This window comes from Giraffa tippelskirchi, chromosome 6 (assembly GCF_054371585.1).
Source record: "Giraffa tippelskirchi isolate mGirTip1 chromosome 6, T2T-mGirTip1v1.2.pri, whole genome shotgun sequence".
NCBI classification, from domain to species: Eukaryota; Metazoa; Chordata; class Mammalia; order Artiodactyla; family Giraffidae; genus Giraffa; species Giraffa tippelskirchi.
Window position 1 is genome coordinate 113812043 of NC_137280.1, and position 25139 is coordinate 113837181.

Sequence of the window (25139 nt, forward strand, 5' to 3'; positions counted from 1 at the left end):
TAGTGCCTTCAGGAGTCCAAACTATGTGACTTCTGTTGTTGGGTTCCCAGTCAGGTTAGACAGAAACGGAAAAACTGGAATGTTGGACACCCCCACTCCCACTCTTCAGCTTTAAGGGGGAGCTCAATTGTCCTTGCTTTTGGGGTGGCAATCTGAGGTAAAGTGGATTGGCTCTTCTAATCCATTTCAGTGCTGTTTTTTTGGGGGTTTGCCCTTGCCCTGGGGTACTGTAACTTCCTAACTGATTCTGCCTTCCTGCTGTACAAGTTTTGAGGAACTGCCAGAATGTTTTGCAAAGGTGTCTACCTCTGCATATACACCTATTTGACAAAGCTGTCCTGTTGGTGTCAAGTGGTATCTAATTACTGTGATTTTGATTTGCATTTCTCTGACGCTGACAATGTTGAACATCTTTTTTTTATATGTTGTTTGATCAGATAAAATGTTTATTGGGCTATTTGTCTTTATTATTTAATTGTAAGAATTCTTTACATGGTCTATATATAAGTCCACTATTAGGTATGATTTGCACATATTTTCTCATATTTTGTAGGTCACCATTTATATTCTTAATCATACATTTTGAAGCACAGACGTTCTTAATTTTGACGAAGTCTGGTTTGCCTATTTTTACTTTGGTTCTTTGTGCTTCTGGTGTCATTGCTAAGTAACCATTGCTTAATCCAGTTGTCTTAACACCATTTGTGGAGAAGGGTATTCTTTCCCCATTGAATGGTCCTGGCACCCTCTTTGAAAATCTTTTGACCGTAAGTGTGATGGTTTATTTCTGGACTCTCAATTCTTTTTTATTAATATATATGTCTGTCTATATGCCAGTACCACAAATTCTTAATCTTTGTAGTAATTATTGTAGCTTTTAAATCAGAAAGTGCAAGGCCTCCAACTTTATCCCTTTTCAAGACCATTTTGACTCTTCTGGATTTTTGCATTTCTGTATTTATTTTAGGAGCTTCTTATCATTTCTACCAAAAAGCCAGCTGGGATTTTAATCGAGGTTGTGCTGAATCATAGGTTAGTTTGAGCAGTGTTGGCATTGTAACAATGTTAGGTTTTCCAGCCTATGAACAAGAGATGGCATTTCATTAATTTAGGTCGTCTTTGATTTCTTTCAACAATATTATGTAGTTTTCTGTGTACAACTCTTGTACTTCTTTTGTTCATTTTATCCCTTAGTATTTTTATCCTTTTTTGGTGCTATTATAAATAAAATTATTTTCTTAGTTTCATTCTTGGATTTCCCATTGCTAGTATGTAAGAAATACAGTTGACTTTTTAAAACAAATTTTTACTTATTTTTTTAATTGAAGGATAATTGCTTTACAGAATTGTGTTGGTCTCTGCCAAACATCAACATGAGTCAGTCATAGGGGTACATATGTCCCGTCCCTTTTGAAGCTCCCTCCCGCTTTCCTCCCCATCCCGCCCCCTCTAGGTTGTTACAGAGCCCGGGTTTGAGTTCCCACAGTTGACTTTTATATATTGATCTTATGTGTTGCAATCTTGCTGAACTTTTTTTTTAAGCTCTAATCGTTTTATTATGAATTCCTTAGGATTTCCTGGGCTTCCCTAGTAACTCAGATGGTAAAGCATCTGCCTGCAATGCAGGAGACCCGGGTTCAATCCCCGGGTCAGGAAGATCCCCTGGAGAAGGAAATGGCAACCCACTCCAGTATTCTTGCCTGGATAATTTCATGGACAGAGGAGCCTGGCAGGCTATAGGCCATGGGGTTGCAATGTCTTCAGCCAAAAGAGATCATTTTGCTTCATCCTTTCTAATCTGGGTACATTTTGTTTCTTTTTCTTGCCTAATTGCCCTAGCTTAATCCTTCAGTGCATTGTTGAGGACAAGTAGAATGAACAGACATCCTTGTGTTACTCCTGATGTTAGGGAGGAAAGCTTCTGGGATTTCACCATTTAACTGTGATATTTATTTACTAGGATTTTGATACATGGCCTTTCAGACTGAGAAAATTCCCTTCTATACCTAGTTTGTTTAGTTTTTCAGATGTTTTTTCTGTGCTTATTGAGATGATTATTCCTGTTTATTTCATTTAATATGACATATTAACTTTCTTACGGGGGCTTGAATTTTCCTGTCCATCAGACTGTAAACTGACAGGAGGATCAGTCACAATTTCTCAAGGACTTGTCCTCTCTCCTGCTCCCCTTCTACTTTGTGCCAAAGCACCTTTCCTAGTGGTCTTGTGGGGGTTGGGATATGGTTTACTTCTGTTTCACTGTAACTCTGAGGATAGAGTCTTTTGGGGCCCAAGTTTAGTCTCCCTTAAACTCCTGCCTCCCAACAGGATTGCCAAGAAGTCCTCTGGACAAAATCAGTTTCAGTGCTCTCCTTATTTCTGTGGGTTATTACCTTCCATTGGATTTTGGTTTGTAGTTCTTTACAGTTTTGTCGGTTTTTGCTTCATTTAAGCTAGTTTTTTAAACATATTTATGCAGTATTTACATTTACTTTCAACAGGTGATTTGGGCTGAGTAACTTGCCATTATTATGAAGAGTTGTTTATATTTTTGCCTCCCCTCTGCCCCTTTAAATTCTTTTTCCTCTGAGATCCCAGAACTAGAGAAGTAGAGGTATGACAGGGTTTAATAATCTGTACTGGTGGATTGATATTGCTGTTAGTATTCTAGTTTCTTGGGAAATACCAGTGTTTTGAAGAAAAGAAGAAAACTTACTCGGTAAAATTTACGTTCTACAAAAGTCACACACTTTTTAAGTGTGCAAGCAAATGTTTTTTAGTAAATTTACTGAGTTGCACAACTATCCCTATAAATCGGTTTTTGAATATTTATAGCATTTCTGTAAGATCATCATAGTTAGCCCCTGTTCCTATTCTTAGTCCCAGGCAACCACTAGTCTACTCTCTCATCTCTATAGATGTGCCCTTTCTGGACATTTTATGTTAATGGAATTATAGAATGCATGATCTTTTTGTCTGTTTTTTTCATTTAATATAATGTTTTTGTGGATTATTAATATTGTGGCATGTAGCAATATCTTACTCATTTTGGCAGTGTGCCCAGCATCACCCATGTTCCTGATGTCATATTTCTTATTCCCAGTGTGTTCCTCACTTTGAACATCCTACCTTGCACTTGGGGACTCCCACAACAAGCGTGCCTTGGATACCCCATGTCCTGTGCATCCTGGGCACCTCATCTTTCTCTGCACCTGCCATAAAAATCCCACATTCAGGGTGCCCCATGCCTAAAATACTCGATGACTCTCTCTGTCTTGAGGACCCTATATTCTGTGCACCTAGCACCTGGGCAGCCTGGCCTCAGATATGGATGGCTCTGCTTACCTGTTCCCTGCTTTCCAACGCTTGCCCTCTTTTTGTTGTCCCCAGTGTCTTGGGCCCCCATGCTGACTGCCCTGGGTGCTGTACCCTAGTTGGCCCCAATGCTTGCTGCGCCTGTGACCTTTTCTTTTGTGTTCCTTTTATTAAGAGAACACCCATATTGCCACATTAAAACGAAGCAGGAATAACGTTCTCTGAAGTCACCATATTATGAAGTACTCCTGGCCTCTTGAGTAGATTGTATCCAGCATTCTGTAGGCATTAGCCTCTGCTCCCAAAGAGTTTACAGGATAGTAAAATGATTATTGTTGTTGTTTAGTTGCTAAGTTGCGTCTGACCCTTTGCCACCCCATGGACTGCAGCATGCCAGGCCTTGCTGTCCTTCACGATCTCCCAAAATTTGTGCAAATTCATGTCCATTGAGTCAGTGATGCTGCCTAACTGTCTCATCCTCTGCAGTACGAAAAGTAAAATGATTATAGCATGTTAAGTATATTAAGACTGGGATGAAGTTTTATAGGGAAATTATAATAGGTACTTGTTTAACTGTTAATTCAAAGAGAAATGGTATGGTACTTTGATATTTTGGTTATAAAACATGGCAAGAGTTTTTTTTTAAAACAGGTACCCAGAATCCTATATCTTATCTTTTCTGTTCGGGTACATGCCATACATTTTTAAATGTTATATTGGCATACATTTAATGGTATACAGATAACTATTTTTTTGATGTTTCTAAAGTGAAACTCTAATACTTTGGCCACCTGATGCAAAGAGCTGACTCATTTGAAAAGACCCTGATGCTGGAAAAGATTGAGGGCAGGAGGAGAAGGGGACAACAGAGGATGAGATGGTTGGATGGCATCACTGACTCGATGGACATGGGTTTGGGTGGACTCCGGGAGTTGGTGATGGACAGGGAGGCCTGGCGTGCTGCGGTTCATGAGGTCGCAAAGAGTCGGACACGACTGAGCAGCTGAACTGAACTGAAAATGAAACTTTTCACAGCTGTGATAGAAAGTATGTGTGAAATGCTTTTGAAATTCATGTTGTAGTACTGATTGGGTAAATATTCTATCTGGATAGTCATCTAATATTCTGCATAATCCAGAGAGAAGTTGTTGTTTAGTCACTAAATTGTGTGACTCTTTTGCAACTCTATGGACTGTCTCCCACCAGTCTCCTCTGTCCATGGGATTTCCCAGGCAAGAACACTGGAGTGGGTTGCCACTTCCTTCTCTAGGGCATCTTCCCAACCCGGGGATCAAACCCATGTCTCCTGCATTGACAGGTGGATTCTTTACCATTGAACTACCTTGGGAACCCCTTTAAGAGAGATGCTACATGGTGTTCTTTATGAATTTGCCTGATTTAGAATCTGTATTGTATTATTAGCTCTGTCACTGTAGGACACTGTGTGCTACACTGTGCTTACTTACTCAGTCATGTCCTACTCTTTGTGACCCCATGGACTGTAGCCTGCCAGGCTCCTCTGTCCCTGGGATTCTCCAGGCAAGAACACTGGAGTGGGTGGGCATGCCCTGCTCCAGGGGATCTTCCTGACCCAGGGATCAAATCCAGGTATCCTGCATTGCAGGCGGATTCTTTACCATCTGAGCCACCAGGGAAGCCGCTATAGGATTGGTTTCAGTTTAATTTCCTTAAGATTAGGTGGGCTGTTTGTATTTGTGGATAGAGCAACAAAGGTCTTCCTTCCTCCCAATTTTTGAATAGGATAAACCATAGCAAATCATTTTACCCTCTTGGAGCTTAAACCATGATTTTTTTGTGAATTTCCTATTTCTTTTCCTTTGGGAATGCAGAGATGGTTATATGAAAACATTGGATTTCTCTCTAACTTTTTGTTTAATACTGAATTTGTGCCTCCTCTTTTAGCTGTGCGAACAGAGAAGAAACGCCTTAGGAAGCCAAGCAAGTGGCTTCTGGAGTATACAGAAGAATATGATCAGATATTTGCTCCTAAGAAAAAACAAAAGAAGACACAGGAACAGGTGCACAAGGTATATTCCAACATTTCAACAATCTTTTATCAGTCCTTTTAGGATACTGCAATTTTGCCTTCAATATCATGTTTTATCTTCACGACAATAGTTTCCTTAACTGGAATCTTGTTTTTAGCTTTTTATTTCCAGTTTCTGGCATAGTATTTAGCATATACTAGTTACACAGAAAATGTATAAATGATTTTACATACTATGTGTATATAGTGTGTGTGTGTATATTTTCCCCTTTTGCTTTTGAAATGATTTTAATGATTTAGGAGTATTACTATGATAAAATATTTAGTAAAAATAATACAAATAATATAAAAATGATAGCTTGAACCTGATTCTCTCAACAAATGTTGCAGTACTTATTTGCTTTATTTTTCACTTGAATTGCTTGAAACTCAAAGTATCTTAAAGTAAATTAGAGATATTTTGACTGTGTTTCCCTAGATAACATGCATCTCTAAAAATCTAATAACAAATCCTTGTTCAGATTTCCCCAGTTATTTCCTAACCTTTACATTTAATTTATCTGAAACAAGATCCAGTCCAGGACTACACTTTATATCTTGTTGTTGTATTTCTTAAATCACTTAAATCCAGGACAGTCCCCCGCTTTCATGACCCTATGTAAGTTATGAGAGTGACATATTTAGAGTATTTCCCTTCTCAATTTGCAATTGCTTCTAGGTTCCCTGTTAAGTGGTAGTTTTAACTAACATTTTGATAGATTCAAGTTAAACATTTTGGCTAGATTGCATCATAGCTGTTTCATGACATTAGAAAGTATTTAACCTCCACTAGCTCAAAATGGTGATTAACTGATCTCTCTGGTTTGAGTTATGCTTCACCTCTTTTGATCAAGCAACGGTACATGTATAATTAATTTGACTCCAACAGAATATCCTGTTTCCCATCAGCTATTTCCCTGATTTTTTTTTAATCAATTATAATTCCTTGTCTATATCAGTAATTTCATTTGAGGTTACAAAATGAAGACTTTCAGATTTTATTATTTCTTCTGCCTGTATTAAATCTGGCAATCTCTCATTTTATAGCATAGAAATGGGTATATTTCTTTCCCATTAATGTATCAATTCAACATTGGAAGTTTATTATTAGCTGCTTTTATTGATGACACATTAGGGAATCTTTTGGAGAAGGAAATGGCCAACCCACTCCAGTATCTTTACCAGGAGAGTTACATGGACAGAGGAGCCTGACGGGCTACAGTCCATGGGGTCTCAAATAGTCGGACACGACAGAGAAACTAACACTTTCACTTTAGGGAATCTTTTTTTTTCTTTTTTTTAGATCATCACTATGGCCTTAATGAATTTTTATAGCTTTAGTGTTTCTCAGTCACTGTGATGTTGAATGATTTGCTTTGGAAATGAACCGAGATCATTCTGTTGTTCCTGAGATCATTTTGTCGTTTTTGTCATATCTGTCAATGACGTTTTTACCCTTTAAAAATTAGTGAAATATATATATATATATATATATATAACATAAAATTGATCATTTTAACCTTTTTTCCTCCCAGTTTTTATCTGTTGTTTGTTTTTGGCTGTACTGGCTCTTCTTTGCTACACATGGGCTTTCTCTAGTTGCGGCAAGTAGGGGGTACACTTTGTTGTGGTGCATAGGCTTCTCATTGTGGTAGCTTGTCTTGTTGTGCAGCACAGGCTCTAGGCGTGCCAGCTTCAGTAGTTACAGTGTGCGGCCTCTCAAACACGGGCTCGTTAGTGTTGCCGGGCAGGCTTAGTTGCTCTGTCATGTGGAATCTTCCCAGACCTGGGATTGAACCCGTGTCTCCTGCACTGGCAGATTCTTATCCAACTGTGCCACCAGGGAAGTCCCTGACCATTTTTTAAGTGTAAAATTCTGTGGCATTAAGTATGCCATCATTGTCTTTAGAACTTTTTCATGTTCCCAAACTGAAACTCAGTACCTGTTAAAATGTTTCCACTTCCCCCTTCCTTTAACCCCTGGCAACCACCATTGTATTTTTTTGTCTCTGTGAATTTTCCTATTCTAGGTACCTCATATAAGTGAAATCATACAATATTTGTCATTTTCTGTCTGCTCATTTCAGTTAGTGTTATGTCTTCAGATTTCTTCCATTTGTAGCATGTGTCAGAGTTTCATTCTTTTATAAGTGCATTATTCTTTTTAACACTTGAATTACTACAATTTTGGCCTATGGGTTGCACGTTTATCTTTTGTTCTTAGGTAAGTTCCCGCTGTGAAGAGGAAAGCCTTTTAGCCCGATGTCGATCTAGTGCTCAGAACAAACAGGTGGATGAGAATTCTTTGATTTCAACCAAAGAAGAGCCTCCAGTTCTTGAAAGGGAGGCTCCATTTTTGGAAGGGCCCTTGGCTCAGTCAGAACTTGGAGGTGGACATGCTGAGTTGCCACAGCTGACCTTATCTGTGCCTGTGGCTCCGGAAGTCTCTCCACGGCCTGCCCTTGAGTCTGAGGAATTGCTAGTTAAAGCACCAGGTAAGATGGGTGTGGGTCTCAGTATGTAAGTGGGTGTACTTAGAGGACGCAGGAGATTTTAGTATGTTTTGATGGAAAGCCAGTAGTGTATCTGTGTACAACAAACTATCCACTTTGATCCTGGGAAATCCTTATAGTACTGGCTAATGGATACAGTTACTGATCATAAATTTGTGATGTACTGTCAGGAAGACATATTATAAAAAAAAAAAAACTAGGCTCCTTACACTGTTATTACTCTTCATAATTGTTGATCAACCACAGTGTGAATCAGCACTCAGACTAGGATTTTGGGGAAGAGCACTGCATACTAGTTGGGTAAACACATAAAAATTATACTTCAGATACTGATTTTACCAATCTTTGTGTTACTTGGGAAGTTGTTTTTAATTTTATAATTTTTATAATACTGACTATTGAGTATTGTAGACAGCCAAGGAAAATTCTGCATGTAACTTTCTTAAATTCCCAACAGTTGCTTGCGATGTTATTCTTTAGAAAGGTATCCCAGTTGTGCAGAATCAAATAAGACAGAATCAAAAAGAATAGTAAAGATAGTTAGCAGTTCATTCCCCATATGCACCAAACTGTTATTTGGCTGTTTTATATAATTCTTAAGAGCAGTCCTATAAAGTAAGTAAGTGTCTCTACTTATTTAGGAATAGAACAAAAGTTCTACTCTTGGTCCATTTATGCCCAGAATTCCGGCTCTGTTGAATTCACTTCTCCTTTTTTTCTTACCACCAGTTGATGGCTCTAAAAGCAGTTCTGCCCTTTCGATTTCTCCCTTAGTTCATTTATGATTTAAAAAGCATGTGTGTGTGTGTGTGTGTGTGTGTGTATGTATACACACACATTGACATAAGAACAGCCTCACATTAATTTGTGTATTTTCTTATTTTGTTTTACGTTAACTAACATTTTAGAATAATTTAATTTTTACCCCGTCTCTTCCCAGAATATCATGAGAAAAACAAAAAAATAGGATGACTAATTTTTGCATGATATATAGGTTTTTTAAAAAATCAGCTTGTGCCCAGTTTCTAAATCATCTAATGAAAAGATACATGCATTTCAGGAAATTATGAAAGTAAGCGTCAGAGAAAACCAACTAAGAAACTTCTTGAATCCAATGATTTAGACCCTGGATTTATGCCCAAGAAAGGGGATCTTGGCCTTACTAAAAAGGTATGTTAATTTTAGTCAATTCTAAAATAGGGTTGCATCCAGAAAATAGGGGCTTTTAAAAACAAATCTTTTAGTAATACCTATAACATCAATGCACATGTACATAGAAATTCTAGAATGTCACAATATATGTGGTTGATCTGAGAGATTCCACATTAAGAGACCATTTTGCATTTGTATGGACATATGTATCAGTTGGTTTTAGATTTTATTTTCAAATGAAAATGAAAAAAGCCTTTACAATTTTTTTTAAAATTAGTTTATTTTCTATTTTTTAACTTTACAATATTGTATTTGTTTTGCCATACATTGACATGATCCACCATGGGTGTACATGTTTTCCCCTTCCAGAACCCCCCTTCCACCTCCCTCCCAAGCCTTTACAATTGAGTAAAGTTTGTATTTGTTGTAATTTCTTTTCTGGGCTCAAAACCTCTTACCTGATTTCTACTTCACTTCTGTCTCTACAGTCCACTTTAAGTTAATGCCATTGCACTCACTGTCTGCATAATACCTCAGAAAAGACCCTCCTCAACTATAATCCAGGCAGAAACATTTCATCTTCAGTTTTGCGAACTTGGTTCCCATTAGCCAAGAAGGCATAATTCTATAGTAGTTAGAAATAGAAAATTATTTTCTAATTCTATAATGGATAATAACTGGATATTGATTCCTTAGGATATATCCTGTTCTCTTTGTATTTGGGGGATAAGTATATGTTAAAGTTTCAGTTGTAGGATCCATAGATTTCCTGTTTTTAAATATATATACGTTTATCTGGTTGCATCAGGTCTTACAGTAGTTGTGGACAGACTAGTGTTTGCGCTTGGGCTCAGTGCTGACGCGTCCGTTGCTCTGCGGCATGTAGCATCTTAGTTCTCTGACCAGAAATCGAACTTTCCAGCACTGCAAGGCAGATTCTTAACCACTGGACCACCAGAGAAACCCCCAGATTTCCTGTTTTTATAAATTCTTTTTCCTTAAAGAAAAAATAAGATTGTAATCAAGTCATAAATAAGTTGAGTTTCTGGAATTCTTTTCTTAGCCCTAGCAAACTTCTAATCTTTAGTCCTATATTAAGTCCCCTTGATTTTGTTAGTCACCTACCAGTAAATGTAAAATTTATTTATGTTTTTATTAATATGTTATTTAAAAAGCCATTTTATGTACTTTAGTTTTTATTCTCAAAACAGTCTTATGACATGGACTTTTCAGTTTTTCTTAGGTTCATGTCCTGCCCTCTGCACTTTCTCTGCAGTCTGTGCAGCCTTCAGTGACAGTGTCTCCAACTCATTCTCCTCTCGTTGTTCCTTATACTCTAGTAAGGCTGAGAACATCTCCTACAGTGCTTTCTCTCCTGGCTTGTATTATTCAAATTATAGCCACTTTGCAAGATGGTTGGAAAAGGGCCAGGGAAACTGGGATTCAGTTGAGCATGGAAGTGACTTTTGCAATCAGATGATAGATTTAATGGGTGAGTCATGGGAGGCCTGTTGTCTTACTGCTAGAAGTGAGGCACTGCAAATATCAAAAGAAAGTAAGAATTCAGGCAAGTTAAGTGAATGATCCCCTCCTCCCATTTTGTGCTAAGCTGTTTCAGCCATGTCCAACTCTTTGTGACCCTGTGCAATGCAGCCAACCAGGTACCTCTGTCCATGGGATTCTCCAAGCAGGAATATTGGAGTGGGTTACCATTTCCTTCTCCAGAGGGTCGATCTTCCCAACCGAGAGATTGAACCTGTGTCTCTTACATCTCCTGCCTTGACAGGCAGGTTCTTTACCACTACTGCCATCTGGGAAGCTATAATTGACATATGTAAGTTAATGATTTGAAGAAATAAAAATGAAATTCGAATCCTCACTTTTGAGGTTTTAAGACTGTGTTACTTAAAAAATAGTGTTAATTTGTTTTATAATAACTGTAAATGGAGTGTAACATTTAAAATTGTATTTTAAAAAAGTTAATTTGTGTAACCTTGCTCTGTCCAATGCAGGTTTCTAATCTGAAATTTAAGAGGATAGAAAGCATGATTTAGTTGGAACTTCCTTGGCTGTCCAGTGGTTCAAAGAGTCCTCACTCCCACTCCAGGGGGCAGAAAACACATGGTTTAGTTGATGTGTGTGTGTGCTCACTTGTGTCCTTCTCTTTGTGACCCCATGGGCTCTAGCCCGCCAGGCTCCTCTGTCCATTGGATTTCCCAGGCAAGAATACTGGAGCGGGTTGCCATTTTCTACTCCAGGGGATCTTCCTGACCCAAGGATCAAACCAGTGTTCTCCTGCATTTCCAGGTGGATTCTTTTTACCACTGCTCCACCTTGGATGCCGATTTAGTTGATACACTTAATTTTAATAGGCAAATGTATCCCAGAACTCTTCTTAAGTTGAGATTTAATTTACACCAATAAAGTGCACAGATCTTAATTGTTTGATGTCAGTTGATAGACAGTTGTATATACCATGTAAGTACCAGCCAAACTAAGTATGCTATATAAATCCATTACCCCCAGAAGTTCTCTTGTGCCCCCTTTCATTAATTCTCCATTCTCATCTCTTCCAGAGGCAAAATTTTCTAACTTCTGTTACCATAGATTAGTTTTGCTTGTTCTTTTTTTGTGCGTGTGTGAGTTCTGGTTGCGCTGGGTCGTCATTGCTGCAAGTGGGCTTTCTCTGGTTGCAGTGTGCAGGCGTCTTGTGATGGCTTCTCTTGTTGCAGAATATGGGCTCTCAAATGCATGGACTTCCGTAGTTGCAGATTGCAACTTCAGTAGTTGTTGCAAACGGGCCTCGTTGCCTCGTGGCCTGTGGAATGTTTCTGGAGCAGGGATTGAACTTGTGTCCCCTACATTGGCAGGCAAATTCTTAACCACCAGACCATTGGAGAGATCCAGTTTTGCTTGTTCTTAAATGTCATATATTTTGTTTTGGTTTGCTGGCTACTTTTATTCAACACACTTAATTGAGATCTATCCACAAAGTTGCTATTTCAGTAGTTCATTTCCTTTTATTGCTGAGTAGTAGTTCAAGTACAGTTTGCTTCTCTTTTTTCCTATTGAGGCACATTTGTGTTTTCATTTTGGGGCTATTAATCATAAGGCTGGTATGAATATACTCAGAGTCTTTTTGTGTACACATATTTTTACTTTTCTTGGTGTTGTAAATACTTAGGGTTGGGATTGCCGGCTCATAAATGTTTTCCTTTTAAAGAAAATGCCAAACACTTCTCCATAGTGCTTGTACAACTTCACATTCCCACCAGCGGTATATCAAAGTTCTAGTTGCTCCACATCTTTAATAGCATTTTGTTTACTGGTCATTTAGCCCTTCTAGTGGATATGAAATGATACCTAATTATGGTTTTAATTTGTATTCTCTAATGACTAATGATTTTGAGCCCTTTATTATGTGCTTACTGACTGTTCCTATATCTTATCAAACAACTATTCAAGCACACATATTTTTGGTTGGGCTGTTCAGCTTTTTTATGGTTGCCGTTTTACACTTGATCTTAGCCAAAAGGCCGAGAAGCTATGGTTGCCTTTTTAGGAGTACTTTTTGTATTTGGAATATGAGTCTGTTGTCAGGTATATATACTGTAAATATTTTTTCTCAGTCTGATTGTTGCCTGTTCATTTTTAAGTTGTATCTTTCATGACAAGGAATTTTTAAAGTTTTTTTTTATGATTTATATTTTGTGTTTATTTCAAGAAATCTTTGCTTACCATATCAACACAAAGATGTGCTTGTTGTGATTTCTTTAGGGATTTTATGATTTTGATTTTATGTGTAGATCTTCATTTTTTAAAAAAAATTAATTGATTAATGACTTTATTCGATAAATTTCTGTGAAGAGTGAAGAAAGATGATATTTGTATTAGTTTGGCTGCCATGACAAAGCAACACAACATTAATTTTTGCACAACTCTGGAGGCCAGAGTCTGTGATCAGGGTTTTAGCAGAATTCCTTTCTTCTAAGGTCTCTCTCCTTAGCTTGTAGACATCCGTCTTCCTCCCGGTGGCATCACGTGGTTTCCCCTTTGTGTGTGTCTATGTTCTAAGCTCTTTTTCTTATGAGGACACTAGTCCTTTCCTGGTCAGTAGAGCAGCAAGGGTAAGAACAGTAAGAAATGAAGGAGAGTCTGGGGGAGTGAAGGCCATTTTCACCGTGGGGTCCCAGGCTGACCCTCATGTAGATTATTGGAACCCAGGACCCAGGCCCCCAGAGAGCTGGGAGGCAACTCATTTCCTGTCCCCGTGTCCCCCACAGGCCTCTGCTGGGCAGCATCCACTTCCTGCTCCTGGTCTTCCTGAAGGTGCCCCTGCTCCTGGGCATGCTCGGTGCTGTCCTCTGGGGCAACAGGCCTCTGAGGAGATCTGGGGGGAAACCCCAGGAAAACTGGTAACTCCCATGCTCTTCAATGTCTTGTCCAGAGAGAAAAACCGATAAAAATTGGAGGTTCCGTTGCAGTAGGACTTTCAGGCTTGTCCAGTTCCAAGGAAGGCAGAGCGGGTGCCATCAATGATCAAAGTGGGAACATGGTCTTTTTCAAATTCTTCTACCTGAGCTGAGCATGTCCTGGTCTAAGAGGCTAAGACAGTCATCTTCTTCTAATGTTATACACTCACTCCTTCACTCACTCACACTCATACACATGGTCTCAGGGAAAGATTCGGCGATTCATCTTTATAGTTTGAATAAGAATGAAGGGGATCCTGGAACCTCCATTGACCAGCAACATGATGCCTGGAGGAAGAGTCCTTATCTGGGTCAGTGGTCACTTTAACTCAGACCCCAGAGTCCGCTTTGATTCTCTCAGCCCCACACCAGTAAGTGTCTGCATTGTTTTGCTTGAGCTCCTGCAGATGTATTGAGAAGCTGGAACTAGTGTGTTGAATGAAAACTATGCAGATTATAGAATGAAACAGTGCCATTTGCAGCAACATGCTTGGTCCTAGAGACGATGATACTAAGTGAAGTAAGCCAGAGAAAGACAAATATCATATGATATTAATTATATGTGGAATCTAAAAAAAATGATACAAATGAACATATAAAAAACAAACACGCAGAGACACAGAAAATAAACTTATAGTTACCAAAGGGGAAAGGAGGGGGAGGGATAAATAAGTAGTTTGCGATTAACATATACACACTACCATATATAAAATAGACAACCAACAAGGACCTGCTGTACAGCACAGGGAACTCAACTCTATATTTTGTATTACTGATAACCTATAAGGGAAAAGATTCTGAAAAAAGTTATGTATTATGTACAACTGAATCACTTTGCTATACACCTGAAATTAATACTACATTGTAAATCAACTATACTTCAATTAAAAAATTAATTAAAAAGTCTGAAAACCCAAAAATAAAAAAAATATGCAGATGATAACCTGTTGAATGAGGAGGTACAACCCACTCACACAGGGTCAGCAGATAGCTAGCTGACCCTTAGCATCCAAAAATCCCACTTTGGAAGTGAAGCCCATGAGGTCATTTTAGTTGAAGTTGTCATTGTTTAGTCCCTAAGTCATGTCCAACTCTTTGCAACACCATGGACTCTAGCCCACCAGGCTTCTCTCTCCTTGGGATTTCTCAGGCAGGAATATTGGAGTGGGTTGCCATTTCCTTCTCCAGGGTAGATCTTCATTTTTTGAGATGGAGTTTTGAAGTGTGTATACAATTGTTTTAGTACCATTAGTTAAAAATCTCTATTGCTATCCAATTCTCTCTCATATTTTTGGTTTCTTTAAGCATTAAATATAATTAATGACCCTGTCACTGTTGAATTTTTAGTATTTTGGTAGGGAGATAGGAATCAGATATGGTGCTAGAACAAGTGAAAACTAGAATTATTGGTGATGGCTAGACCCAGACTCTGGAGAAAAGTGACCTCTAAGTTCAGTTCTACTGTCTGACCTACTCAACTTCACAGTTAAATTTCTGGCTACTCCGAAGTGTATTTTGAAACCATCAGGTTGAAACCATGATTCAGCTCAATCTTGGGACTACGCCATAGGTTAACAGGCAGGCCACATCTTTCCTATAAATGAATTAGTCAGTGGCTCAGAGAAAGAGATAGTCTGTTGAGGTATTGGTACCTTAAGAGTGTACTGACTTAATACATATCCATACCAGGCTACATATAAAATAAATTAATGGAATCTTTCATGTAGCCTCCAAGGCACTTACAGAGTTCTGTGGTCTTTTTTATTATAAGCAGAGCAGATGGGTTTTTATTCATGTAGTGTGATTTGTGTGTATGTGCCTTGTTATTTCTATTTTAACTTACACAGTTGTTGATATCAGACATGAGAATATTTTCTGTATTGTTCTCTAACTATAGTTTTGGGAACATTCTGATTATTTTTGTCCCACAACTTTTGGGTTAGTGTTAAACAACAAAGTATGGATTCGTTATCAAAGTAATATAAATGGTATTTTTCTTTAAATTAGGCCATCTATTTTTTGTGTTTCTCTACTGGTGTTTTGTTCCTTTTAACTAGATACCCAACATTAGCTCTTTGATTTTATTTGACTTTATAAGACTGATCTACACTGAACATGAGGAAAGTTATATTCTTATAATTTATTAATGTATATAACAAGCATTCAGAAATTCACAGCTGCATTTTCTGTTGTTTTGACCTCAAACTCTGGGAACTTCATAACAAGAATAGCATCTGTTAAAATTTTCTTTTGTGGCCACTAAATTTTTACAGTCATGATGAAGAATATTATTCTTGTAGGAGAAGACATTTTCTTGGAATAGAACTAATTGATACAGGCATTAGTAGTAGGGGAGTAAAATGTGTAGTAAATTATTCTTGATGTTTAAGGTTGACTTTTTTTTTTTTGGCTATGCTGCATGGCTTGCGGAATCCTATTAGTAGTTCCCCGACCAGGGACCCTTGGCAGTGAAAGCGCGGAGTCCCAGCCGCTAGACTGCCAGGGAATTCACAATATTTTAAGTGTTTTTTTGAGCATTAAAAAAAAAAAATTCTGATACTTTCCCTCACAAAGTTTCTCTATTATTATGCTGTTCCTTTAATTGTCAAAAATAGCTAAGATTCTATATCTATGTCAATAGGCAGTCCAACTTTTGGCACATACTATAAAGGGTTTAATTTCTACTCCCGTGTAAAACATGATGCATTTTACTTATTTACAGTGTTATGAAGCTGGTCACTTGGAGAATGACATTACGGAATCATGTGCTGCACCTCGTTCTAAAGAGTTTGGTGGAGGTGAGTATCTTGAGATTTAAAAAAATATATTACAGAAATAACTGTGAAGTCGGCTAATGAGAAGAGTGAGATTGCAAGTTCTAAGACTTGTTTGCTCAATATGTGCTTCAAATGACACTAGGAAACTGTATTGATTCATTTCCACCTTTATGCTGAAATTAGTTAAATTAGAATTATGTTAGCATTAAGGAAATGTTAGGAACAACAGAGAAAAATCAGTTCCTTTTCTTATTAGATAATTCTCTATACTGCATCATTCATTACTTTCTTGGCTTTGATTCAGTTTTTTATTTCTGTAGAATAGAAATAGAGAATTTGAGTTAAGTGGAAATTGCAAATCATCTTAAGTCTTTCATAGTCTTATATTCTTTTATCACATCTGTGACCTTGGTCAGAGAAGAGTTTAAACATTTGAGCCTGTTTTATTATAGTTGCATCCTAAGGCCTTGGGAATCTTCTGGATTAAAGTTAAATCTATTTCCTGAAACTTCTGCTTGGTCACCTTGTTTCTGCCCATAGGAGGAATTGACAGCGCTTCCTTCAATAACAGATGAGATAGTAATAGTTATAGTATCTACTAGGTTCTTTGCTTAAGGACTGTTACCTTTAATCAGTCTAAAGCATTACAAGAATTGGGATGTTATCTGTATTATCCCTATTTGTAGAAGAAACATGAAGATGAAAGAGGTTGGCAGAGTTGGGATATTCAAATCTGACCAAATGTATTGCCACACTACTGTCTCGTGATCCACTCTGTATTTTCTTTTTTCTCCATTTGAATTCTTTCTACCCCTTTGATCATGTTGTCTGCCAGTGCCATGTATTAATGTGTCATTCCTGAAATATTAGCCTATATTTGAGCACACTGCATCAGATGTGGTCTATCAGCAAAAGGTATTATGGGGAGATTGTATTTTTTGTGGTCTTCAGTGTACACTTCTGTAAATGTGATCTGTGATTATTAAGTTTTTCAGCAAGCAAATTTAGCAGTATATTTACTTATTTTAACCCTGTATGCAGTTATAATGTCGGGTGGTAAATTTGTTTGTCTGATTTAAAACAAAAAATACTTTCAAAATGATGTCAGCTCTTTCCATATACACTTGTACTTCAGCTTTTGGTAAAACCTACTGCCTGCACTTAATCCTGTGTAAGTTTCATCTAAGTGTTTTAATTTGTGAGAAATTTGAACCTTTATTCTGCCACCATATTGACTCTTCCTTTTTAGTCTTAGTTTGTCAGCTGCTTTGATAGCAGAGCTTCTCCATCTCGATCAGGCAGTTCAGGAAGAGAACTCTAAAGCAGTCTTCCAAAGTCCAACCTTCATGTTGATATCTAGCCTGAATATCCAGGAACATTTTACAAAATACCTCTTTAGAGTCCTCCTAATGTTTCTATAACAGAAAGTTGAAATATGTATAATATAAATTGAAGGAGAGTCTAGGTCATTTTCTAAATATGTCAGACTAGGCATTTATTTTATACTGTTGGATGTTCAAGGTTATAATACCGCTGCGTAAATATATCCTTTTGGCTGATAGATGTATTGGTTGGGGGAGGGAGGTGTTCTTCTCTCCTCCTGTAAGCCACATCTTATGCATTTCAACTTTTTATCTTAATCCTTAAGTCAGAGAGTAATATACTTTATTGTCTTCAATCTTGGAGGCCTGGTTTTAGTTATCTTTACCTGACTACTAAATGCATTTCCTCCCTATCTGTAGGATATTAAAGTCCTTTCTGGAACTAGAAAGTCTTTCATTTCAATCATATAAAATGGAATTACTTTAATAATGTATACATGTACTGTTTAATCTGTATGAAACAGAACATATATATACACCCATATATACATACTTCCCTGGTAGCTCAGACGGTAAAGTGTCTGCCTACAATGTGGGAGACCCGGGTTCAATCCCTGGGTTGGGAAGATCCTCTGGAGAAGGAAATGGCAACCCACTCCAATACTCTTGCCTGGAAAATCTCATGGACAGGGAACCTGGTAGGCTACAGTCCATGGGGTTGCAAAGAGTCAGACACAACTGAGTGACTTCACTTCATACATATATACGTACATACATACTTATATATGTATGTGTACAGCCATTTCCCCAACTACATATATACTAATGGGTAAGTCTCTTTTATTTTCTCTGCCCCTGTTTTCCTCATTTACAAAGTCAGAGAATTAAAATTAAGGTTGGTTTTCACTCTTGACATTCCATAATTCTAGGAGGTACCTTTAGTCAAGGATAGAAGTTCTTAGACATGTACATGATCAGCCGTCAGGTAACACCTGTTGTCCTGTCCTAGGCACCACCAAGCTGTTTGATAAACCAAGGAAGCGAAAACGACAGAGGCATGCTACAGCCAAGGTGCATTGTAAAAAAGTGAAAAATGACATCTCATCAAAAGAAACTCCAAACTCTGAGGTATTACTCAGTTCTTCATCTTTTGACCTTCCATAGTGAAGCTTCTTTTCACAGTAGAGTTCACACCCCTCTTTCCCTTAAGTTTACCTGAAAATAATATCCTATTGAAACTGCTAGTAGTGATAAGGAATACTGGAGAAAATTCTAGTAGAAGTAAGTCAGAACACACATGGTACCTGTGGGCATGACCTTTTTAAAAAATCACACCTCATGCTCTAGATGTCAGATGAAATACATAGCTTGTTTCATCATGAAGTAAAATTGTTCTAAAACCAGAGAGCACCACCAATACCAAGAAAATACATGATCCAAATGAACTTGGATATTGCCCTTTAAACATTGAGACTGCTACAATTAAGGGGAAAACTTATTTGCTTATTTATTGAAACCACCAACTGCTTAATTTAGAGTAATGTTTGTAAATGGTGACTTTTAGGAAACAAAGAGGTTTAAAGCCATTTCCTTACAGAGCATCACTGGAGTCATTGATGCTATCCCTCGCTTTCCAATTCAGGTTAAGAGAGAATTAGAACAAGTCAGGTCAGCATCACACATTATGGTGCAGAGCATTTCTTTCCAGGACAATATGAGTAGAATGCCCAAGGAGGGCATTATTTAGGAAATAACTGATCTTGGAAGGACAAATAAGTAATCAAATAAACTTAAGAATGTTTTCTCTCCCTTAGTGAAACCTTAAAATGGAACAGCTCAAAAAGTTCCAGTGGAACAGCCTCAGAGCAGTTAGTGGCAGGGCATGAGGCGCCCACTACCCGCCCAATCACAGCAGGGTTAGAACTAACATTGCATGCAGTCCGCCCGCGTGATTGGCTGAACATCTGTAAGTGCTTAATGGATAGACAAATAGCAGCCCAGAGGGAGGGGGTCAGATGGCGGAGACATCAATAATACAGATGTGGGATGTTATTTTTTTCTCTGCAAGGGAGAACTGATGACACACAGGACAGCTGCAAGCCCCAAGGAGACTGTTGAGGAGGGTGTAGAAAACGACCATGGAATGCCTGCATCTAAAAAACTGCAGGGGGAACGAGGAGGTGGAGCTGCACTCAAGGAGAATGTCTGTCAGGTAGAGAATGTTTGCCAACTTGCATTTTGATTGCATGCTTATCTTTTAAGAGAAATCGTCTCCCGTCTCTTGATGACTTAGTCATGGTTAGAATAAAAATTTTCTGCGATGATTCCAGTGGAATCGCTTATCTTCTTTAAGGCTTTAACTCTGCTCTCTCCCCACAAAAAGAGAAGTGAAATAGTGTTGGCTCTGTGTAGATAACCTAAAGTTAGATCTGAGATGGCAGAGGTGAATCTGTGGTTGCTTAGCCAGAGGTAATTTTGCTGCACCTCTCATGATGTGAGAATCTTTGGGTTTCTAAGGAATTTTTCAAGGAGAATTTTCACTTCGAGATTTTCTTGGTCTGTTTTGTTTGCTTAAGTAGTTATTAATACTTTAGTGAACCTACCATTTGTATTTTTCTATCTATTTAATAAACATACAGTGTTTTTGTTATATGTTAAGTGTTTTTACATTCACTTTTTGAATACTGCATCATTTAAGTATCATAACAATCTCGTAAGATTTTATTATCGTCATTTTTGTTGTTCAGTTGCCACATCATCTCCGACTATTTCTGACCCCATGAACTGTAGCACACAGGCTGCGGTATCCTTCACTGTCTCCCAGAGTTTGCTCAAATTCATGTCCATTGAGTCAGTGATGCCATCCAGCCATCTCATCCTCTGCCGCCCTCTTCTCTTTTTTGCCTTTAGTCTTTCCCAGCATCAGGGTCTTTTCCAGTGAGTCAGCTCTTCATATCAAATGGTCAAAGTATTGGAGCTTCAGCATCAGTACTTTCAGTGAATATTCAGGATAGATTTTTTTGTAGGATTGAGTCCTTGCAGTCCAAGGGACTCTCAAAAGTCTTCGGCACCATAATTCAAAAGCATCAATTCTTGGGCACTCAGCCTTCTTTATGGTCCAGCTCTCACATCCATACATGACTACTGGAAAGACCATAGCTTTGACTATATGGACCTTTGTTGGCAAAGTGATGTCTTTGCTTTTTAATACACTGTATAAGGAAATTGAGGGACTGGGTGTTAAATAGCTTGCTTGTAGTCACTTTGTGAAGCCAGGAATCAAACCCAGGCAATCTGGGTTTTGAGCCTTAACTGCTACGTTGTCTTGCTTTTCTGTGAAATGTGATGCCATTTTAATGTCAAATGCCTTTATCTTACTTGGGAATAGAGTCATTAAATGGATGCTTTGGTTATCTTCTCTTTTCACAGTCTTAATTTACCCTTGTAAATGCTTTAAAACTTGCATATAGAAAGTTGAAAATATTAGTGTCTTTTTTCCTAATTGAAACTTCTAAAAAATAAAATTACTCCAGGTATAAAATATTGTTATTAAGGCCAATATAATTTTAACTCAGTTTGTTTTTTGTTGATTATTTTCAGTCCTGCTCCTAATGTTAGTCCTCAAAGACTTAAACCCACCAAAATGTTATATAATATAAGATATCATAACCCTGTGGTCCTGATTTGTTTGGATCAGTCTTTGTTTCAATCTGTTGTGCTTGTGTAATTTACTTATTAACAGCACCTTCTTTCATGTTCTGGTATCCCAATTGGAAAGATGAATTACATGGTCATCCCAATTAAAGGGTTAGTCTGTAATATCTGGTTAATTTGAAAAATTTATTCTTAAGTACATAGTATACTTGAAGTTTTCCTCTTTGAGTGATGAAGGTGGATTTGTGTGAATAGTAGATGATGGGAGGGCCAAACATGTGATACTGGTTCAGGATCTTTTGCGGTTCCCGTCTTAATTCCTGGCTGCCTCTGGCCCTTTATTCCCAAAGCTTTTCTCCTTGCTTGCTTATTTAAACTTTAATGTTAGGTGGCCAAGACCTGTTCTGTTTCTTTAGGTTCTTGAAAATATTAAACTTGCCTAGCCATCTTTCCCCTTTTCTTGTCTTACAAAATAAGAATTTTTTCATTTTTAGCATTTTTCTGCTGATATTACTCTAGGCAAACAAGTGGAAAATCACTATGGGGGAAAAAGAGAGATGTAACAAATATTTTGGAATTCCCAGAATTTTCATAACTCTTTAAATGTTTTCAAAGCAACAAAGTCAGATTTTTATTTCCTAAAACACTATCATCATTGACACCCTGCTTTAGATGAGATTAATTTAGAAAGGTGATCTCTCTCATATGGTTCTTGATGTATCTCAAGGGTTGTTCAGATGTCAACCAGAGCCCTTCTGGACTGTTGTGACTCCAATCCAACTGGGCAGTATTTCTTGCTTGAATGATTGCAGTAGCCTCTTTGATTATCTCTGCTTCCCCTCTTCAATTCATTTTTCGTGTAGTCATAGGGACCTGTGCTTAGATAAATACCTAACTTCAACCTTCCCTTGGTATGGCTCTCATTATAATGACATACCTTTGTAATTAGAATAAAATCTGAAACTGTGCAATAATCTATAAGGCTACACAGCCAGGCTCTTGTTTGTCTTTTCTCATTTCTACTGCTTCTAACTTTTGTTTGCTTTTGTCCAATGATGTTGACTTTGTGATTCATAAGCATGCAATGGTCTTTCCTATCTGTGGGCTTTCTGTACTTTCTGCCACCTTGGTCCCTTCATATCACGTGGCTGACTTGTCATTCAGAGCCAGGTCTAAGAGGCCATTCCTAACCACCCAATCCAAATTTGCTATTTGAATTCTACCCAGATACTTATTTTTTGATATTTTTTGTTTATTCATTTACTTGTATCTTCATATCCTTAGAATGTAAGAATGATGGGAGCCAGGACCTTGTTGTTTCTGGCATAAAGAAGGTAATTAAATACTAGTTGAATGAATGGTGGTGTTTTTTGTTTCTGCTAGAGCTGCTTCTTAATTTTTGCTTTAATGAAGACTTTCTGCTTGGGATTTTTAAAACCTTTCTCTATAGACAGATCTGTTTTCTTTTTCCTAACAGAACTGTGAGAAACTGGGTGAGCTGCTATTATGTGAGGCTCAGTGCTGTGGGGCTTTCCACTTGGAGTGCCTTGGATTAACTGAAATGCCCAGAGGAAAGTTTATCTGCAATGAATGTCGCACAGGTAAAGTAGATAGGTCTTCTTCCAAGGAAGTTTTGAGCTTTAAGTTTTTTGGGAAAAATTGTTTATTAGAGACACTTTTTTGTGGTAATACTTAATTAATTCCTACAGACACAGAGATTGGTGCTCTGTGGTCTTTGCCCTCAAAAGAACTCAAAGTGAATAATGAACGTATAGCATAATGTAATGCAAAAAGTGTTGTGAACATTTAAGTGCTGTGTGAACGAAGATACACTAGTGCCAGAGAAGAAGGTACCTGAGTTTGGCTTTAAGAGAGAAATAGAAATTGGTCTGTGGAGGAGAAGGATGGAAGGTCCAGTAAAGAAAGTGTAAACTATTTGGGGAACAGATAACATAGGTCAGTATGTTTGGAGTTCAAGGTGTTTTAGGGAGGAGGCGAGGCATAGGTAGTGAGAAGGAGGACTTCCAGGTTACTGATGATATTTTATGTTTCTTGATCTGACTGATAAGAAATGTATTCACTTCATGATTCATGATTATTTGTGAACTTAAACAATTTTATTAATGTATAATTAACAAAGCGCACAAATTGTTTAACAAAAAAATGAGAAAGAGCTCTTTTGTGAGAGTTACAATATATGTATTGGGTCAATAACTAGGAGTGGTCAGATGAGACCTCACAGCTATTCTAAAGAGATTGCTCTTTTTTCAGCATTATGAATAGATGTTACAGTATGAAAGTAGTAAGAAAATAGGGCTGACAATGAAGATCTTATAAGTCATTAAAACTGTAGGTGTGCGTGATGTTGTACAAATAGAAAGCATCTGTAGTATGAGAAGAGGGCTAATAATAATACCTGGGGATACCCACTTAAATGTGGCTACTGGAGGGTAAGGAGGAGCTAGTAAAAAAAAGAATATCCATAGAGAGGCAGACGTGTCAGATAGACCAAGGAGGTTCTGGAGTGAAAAGGAGATCTGTTTTTGGAAGCAAGAGAAGAGTGCCTTACTGAACCAGACTGAAAGATGAATGGGTAGCAGTGTACACTATGTATTATAGAAACTTAACTTCATTGGGAAAAAGAGCTGAAGGCAGGGTGTTTTAGGGTCAGGAGGAAGAACATCTTTAGTGTGATGAAGGTTGAGAATTGTGTAGGGAAATAAATTTCCATAATAGGAGGGGAAATTATTGAGGGAGTACAGTCACAGAGACAGGACAGGATAGTCTTGAAGAGATGAAAAGATTAAAGAGGAATGTACCATGTAATTACGAGGAAGACAAACATTTTCCTTGACTTGGTGAGAATGGTGGGGAAGGTTTTGTAACTTTGTAACTTGAAGGAAAAACTGTAGGCTTAGACTAGCCCCTGTGGAAAATAAGAGACAGAATTAACTGGTGTCTCTAAGTAGATGGCTATGTCAGATTGAGTTGTTTCATCTTTCTGCCACCACTTTCAGCAGTATAGGAACAAAAGTTGAAAGACAAGATAGTTATGGGATAATTTTGCCTTCTGCATAGTTGGGCTTTTGATCAGTTCGTGCCATATGGTGCCATCTAGCCCTGTAAATGACATTTAAAAGCAAATTTTAGGTATGTGCATATCTCTGTTATCCTTATCTTCTTAGAAAGATCTTTTTTTTTTTATTTTGTTTTAACTTTCCATTTTATGTTGGAGTGTAGTTGACTAACAATGTTGTGTTAGTTTCAGGTGTACAAAGTGATTCACTTGTATCTATTTTTTAAAATTCTTTTCCCATTTAGGTTGTTACATAATATTGAGCAGAGTTACCTGTACTATACAGTAGGTCCTTGTTGGTTATGTATTTCAGATATTGCTCTCTATACATGTCTGTCTCAAACTCTCTAATTATCCCTACCCCACTGGTAACCGTAAGTTTTTTTCTCTTTAAGTCTGAGAGTCTGTTTTGTAAATAAATACACTTGGTTTTTTTAAGATTCTGTGTGTAAACACTATCATACTGTATTTGTCTGTCTCTATCTGACTTACTTTACTCAGTATGACAATCTCTAGGTCCGTCCATGTTGCTGCAAATGGCAATGTTTCATTCTTTTTTAATGGTTGAGTAATATTCCATTTTAATAGAGGTACCACATCTTCTTTATCTGTTTGTCTATAGATATTTAGAAGGTTGACTTCTGTAAACGGTGCTGCAGTGAACACTGGAGTTCATGTATCCTTTTGAACCTTGTTTTTCTCTGGATAATGCCCAGGAATGGGATTGCAGGATCATATGCTAGCTAAAAATCATCTTTATTGGAGTTCAATTTGCCTACTATAAAATGTACTTTCTTTAAATATATGTTTT

The 25139-nt window shown here is 37.7% G+C and overlaps 1 protein-coding gene across 12 annotated transcripts in view; it reads left to right on the plus strand.

Annotated features, from left to right (window-relative positions):
• Positions 1-25139, plus strand: part of NSD1 (nuclear receptor binding SET domain protein 1) — a 139862-nt gene that overhangs the window by 77898 nt on the left and 36825 nt on the right. For all 12 annotated transcript variants that reach the window (XR_014057081.1, XR_014057080.1, XM_081501912.1 and 9 more), the window contains 7 exons: positions 5239-5363; positions 7587-7857; positions 8936-9045; positions 16222-16297; positions 18608-18726; positions 19667-19810; positions 22730-22853. Coding sequence is in view for 10 of the 12 variants with exons in the window: in XM_081501912.1 (XP_081358038.1) it covers positions 5239-5363; positions 7587-7857; positions 8936-9045; positions 16222-16297; positions 18608-18726; positions 19667-19810; positions 22730-22853 (969 nt within the window). In the remaining 2 variants the exon portion in view is untranslated. The remainder of the gene's footprint in view (positions 1-5238; positions 5364-7586; positions 7858-8935; positions 9046-16221; positions 16298-18607; positions 18727-19666; positions 19811-22729; positions 22854-25139) is intronic.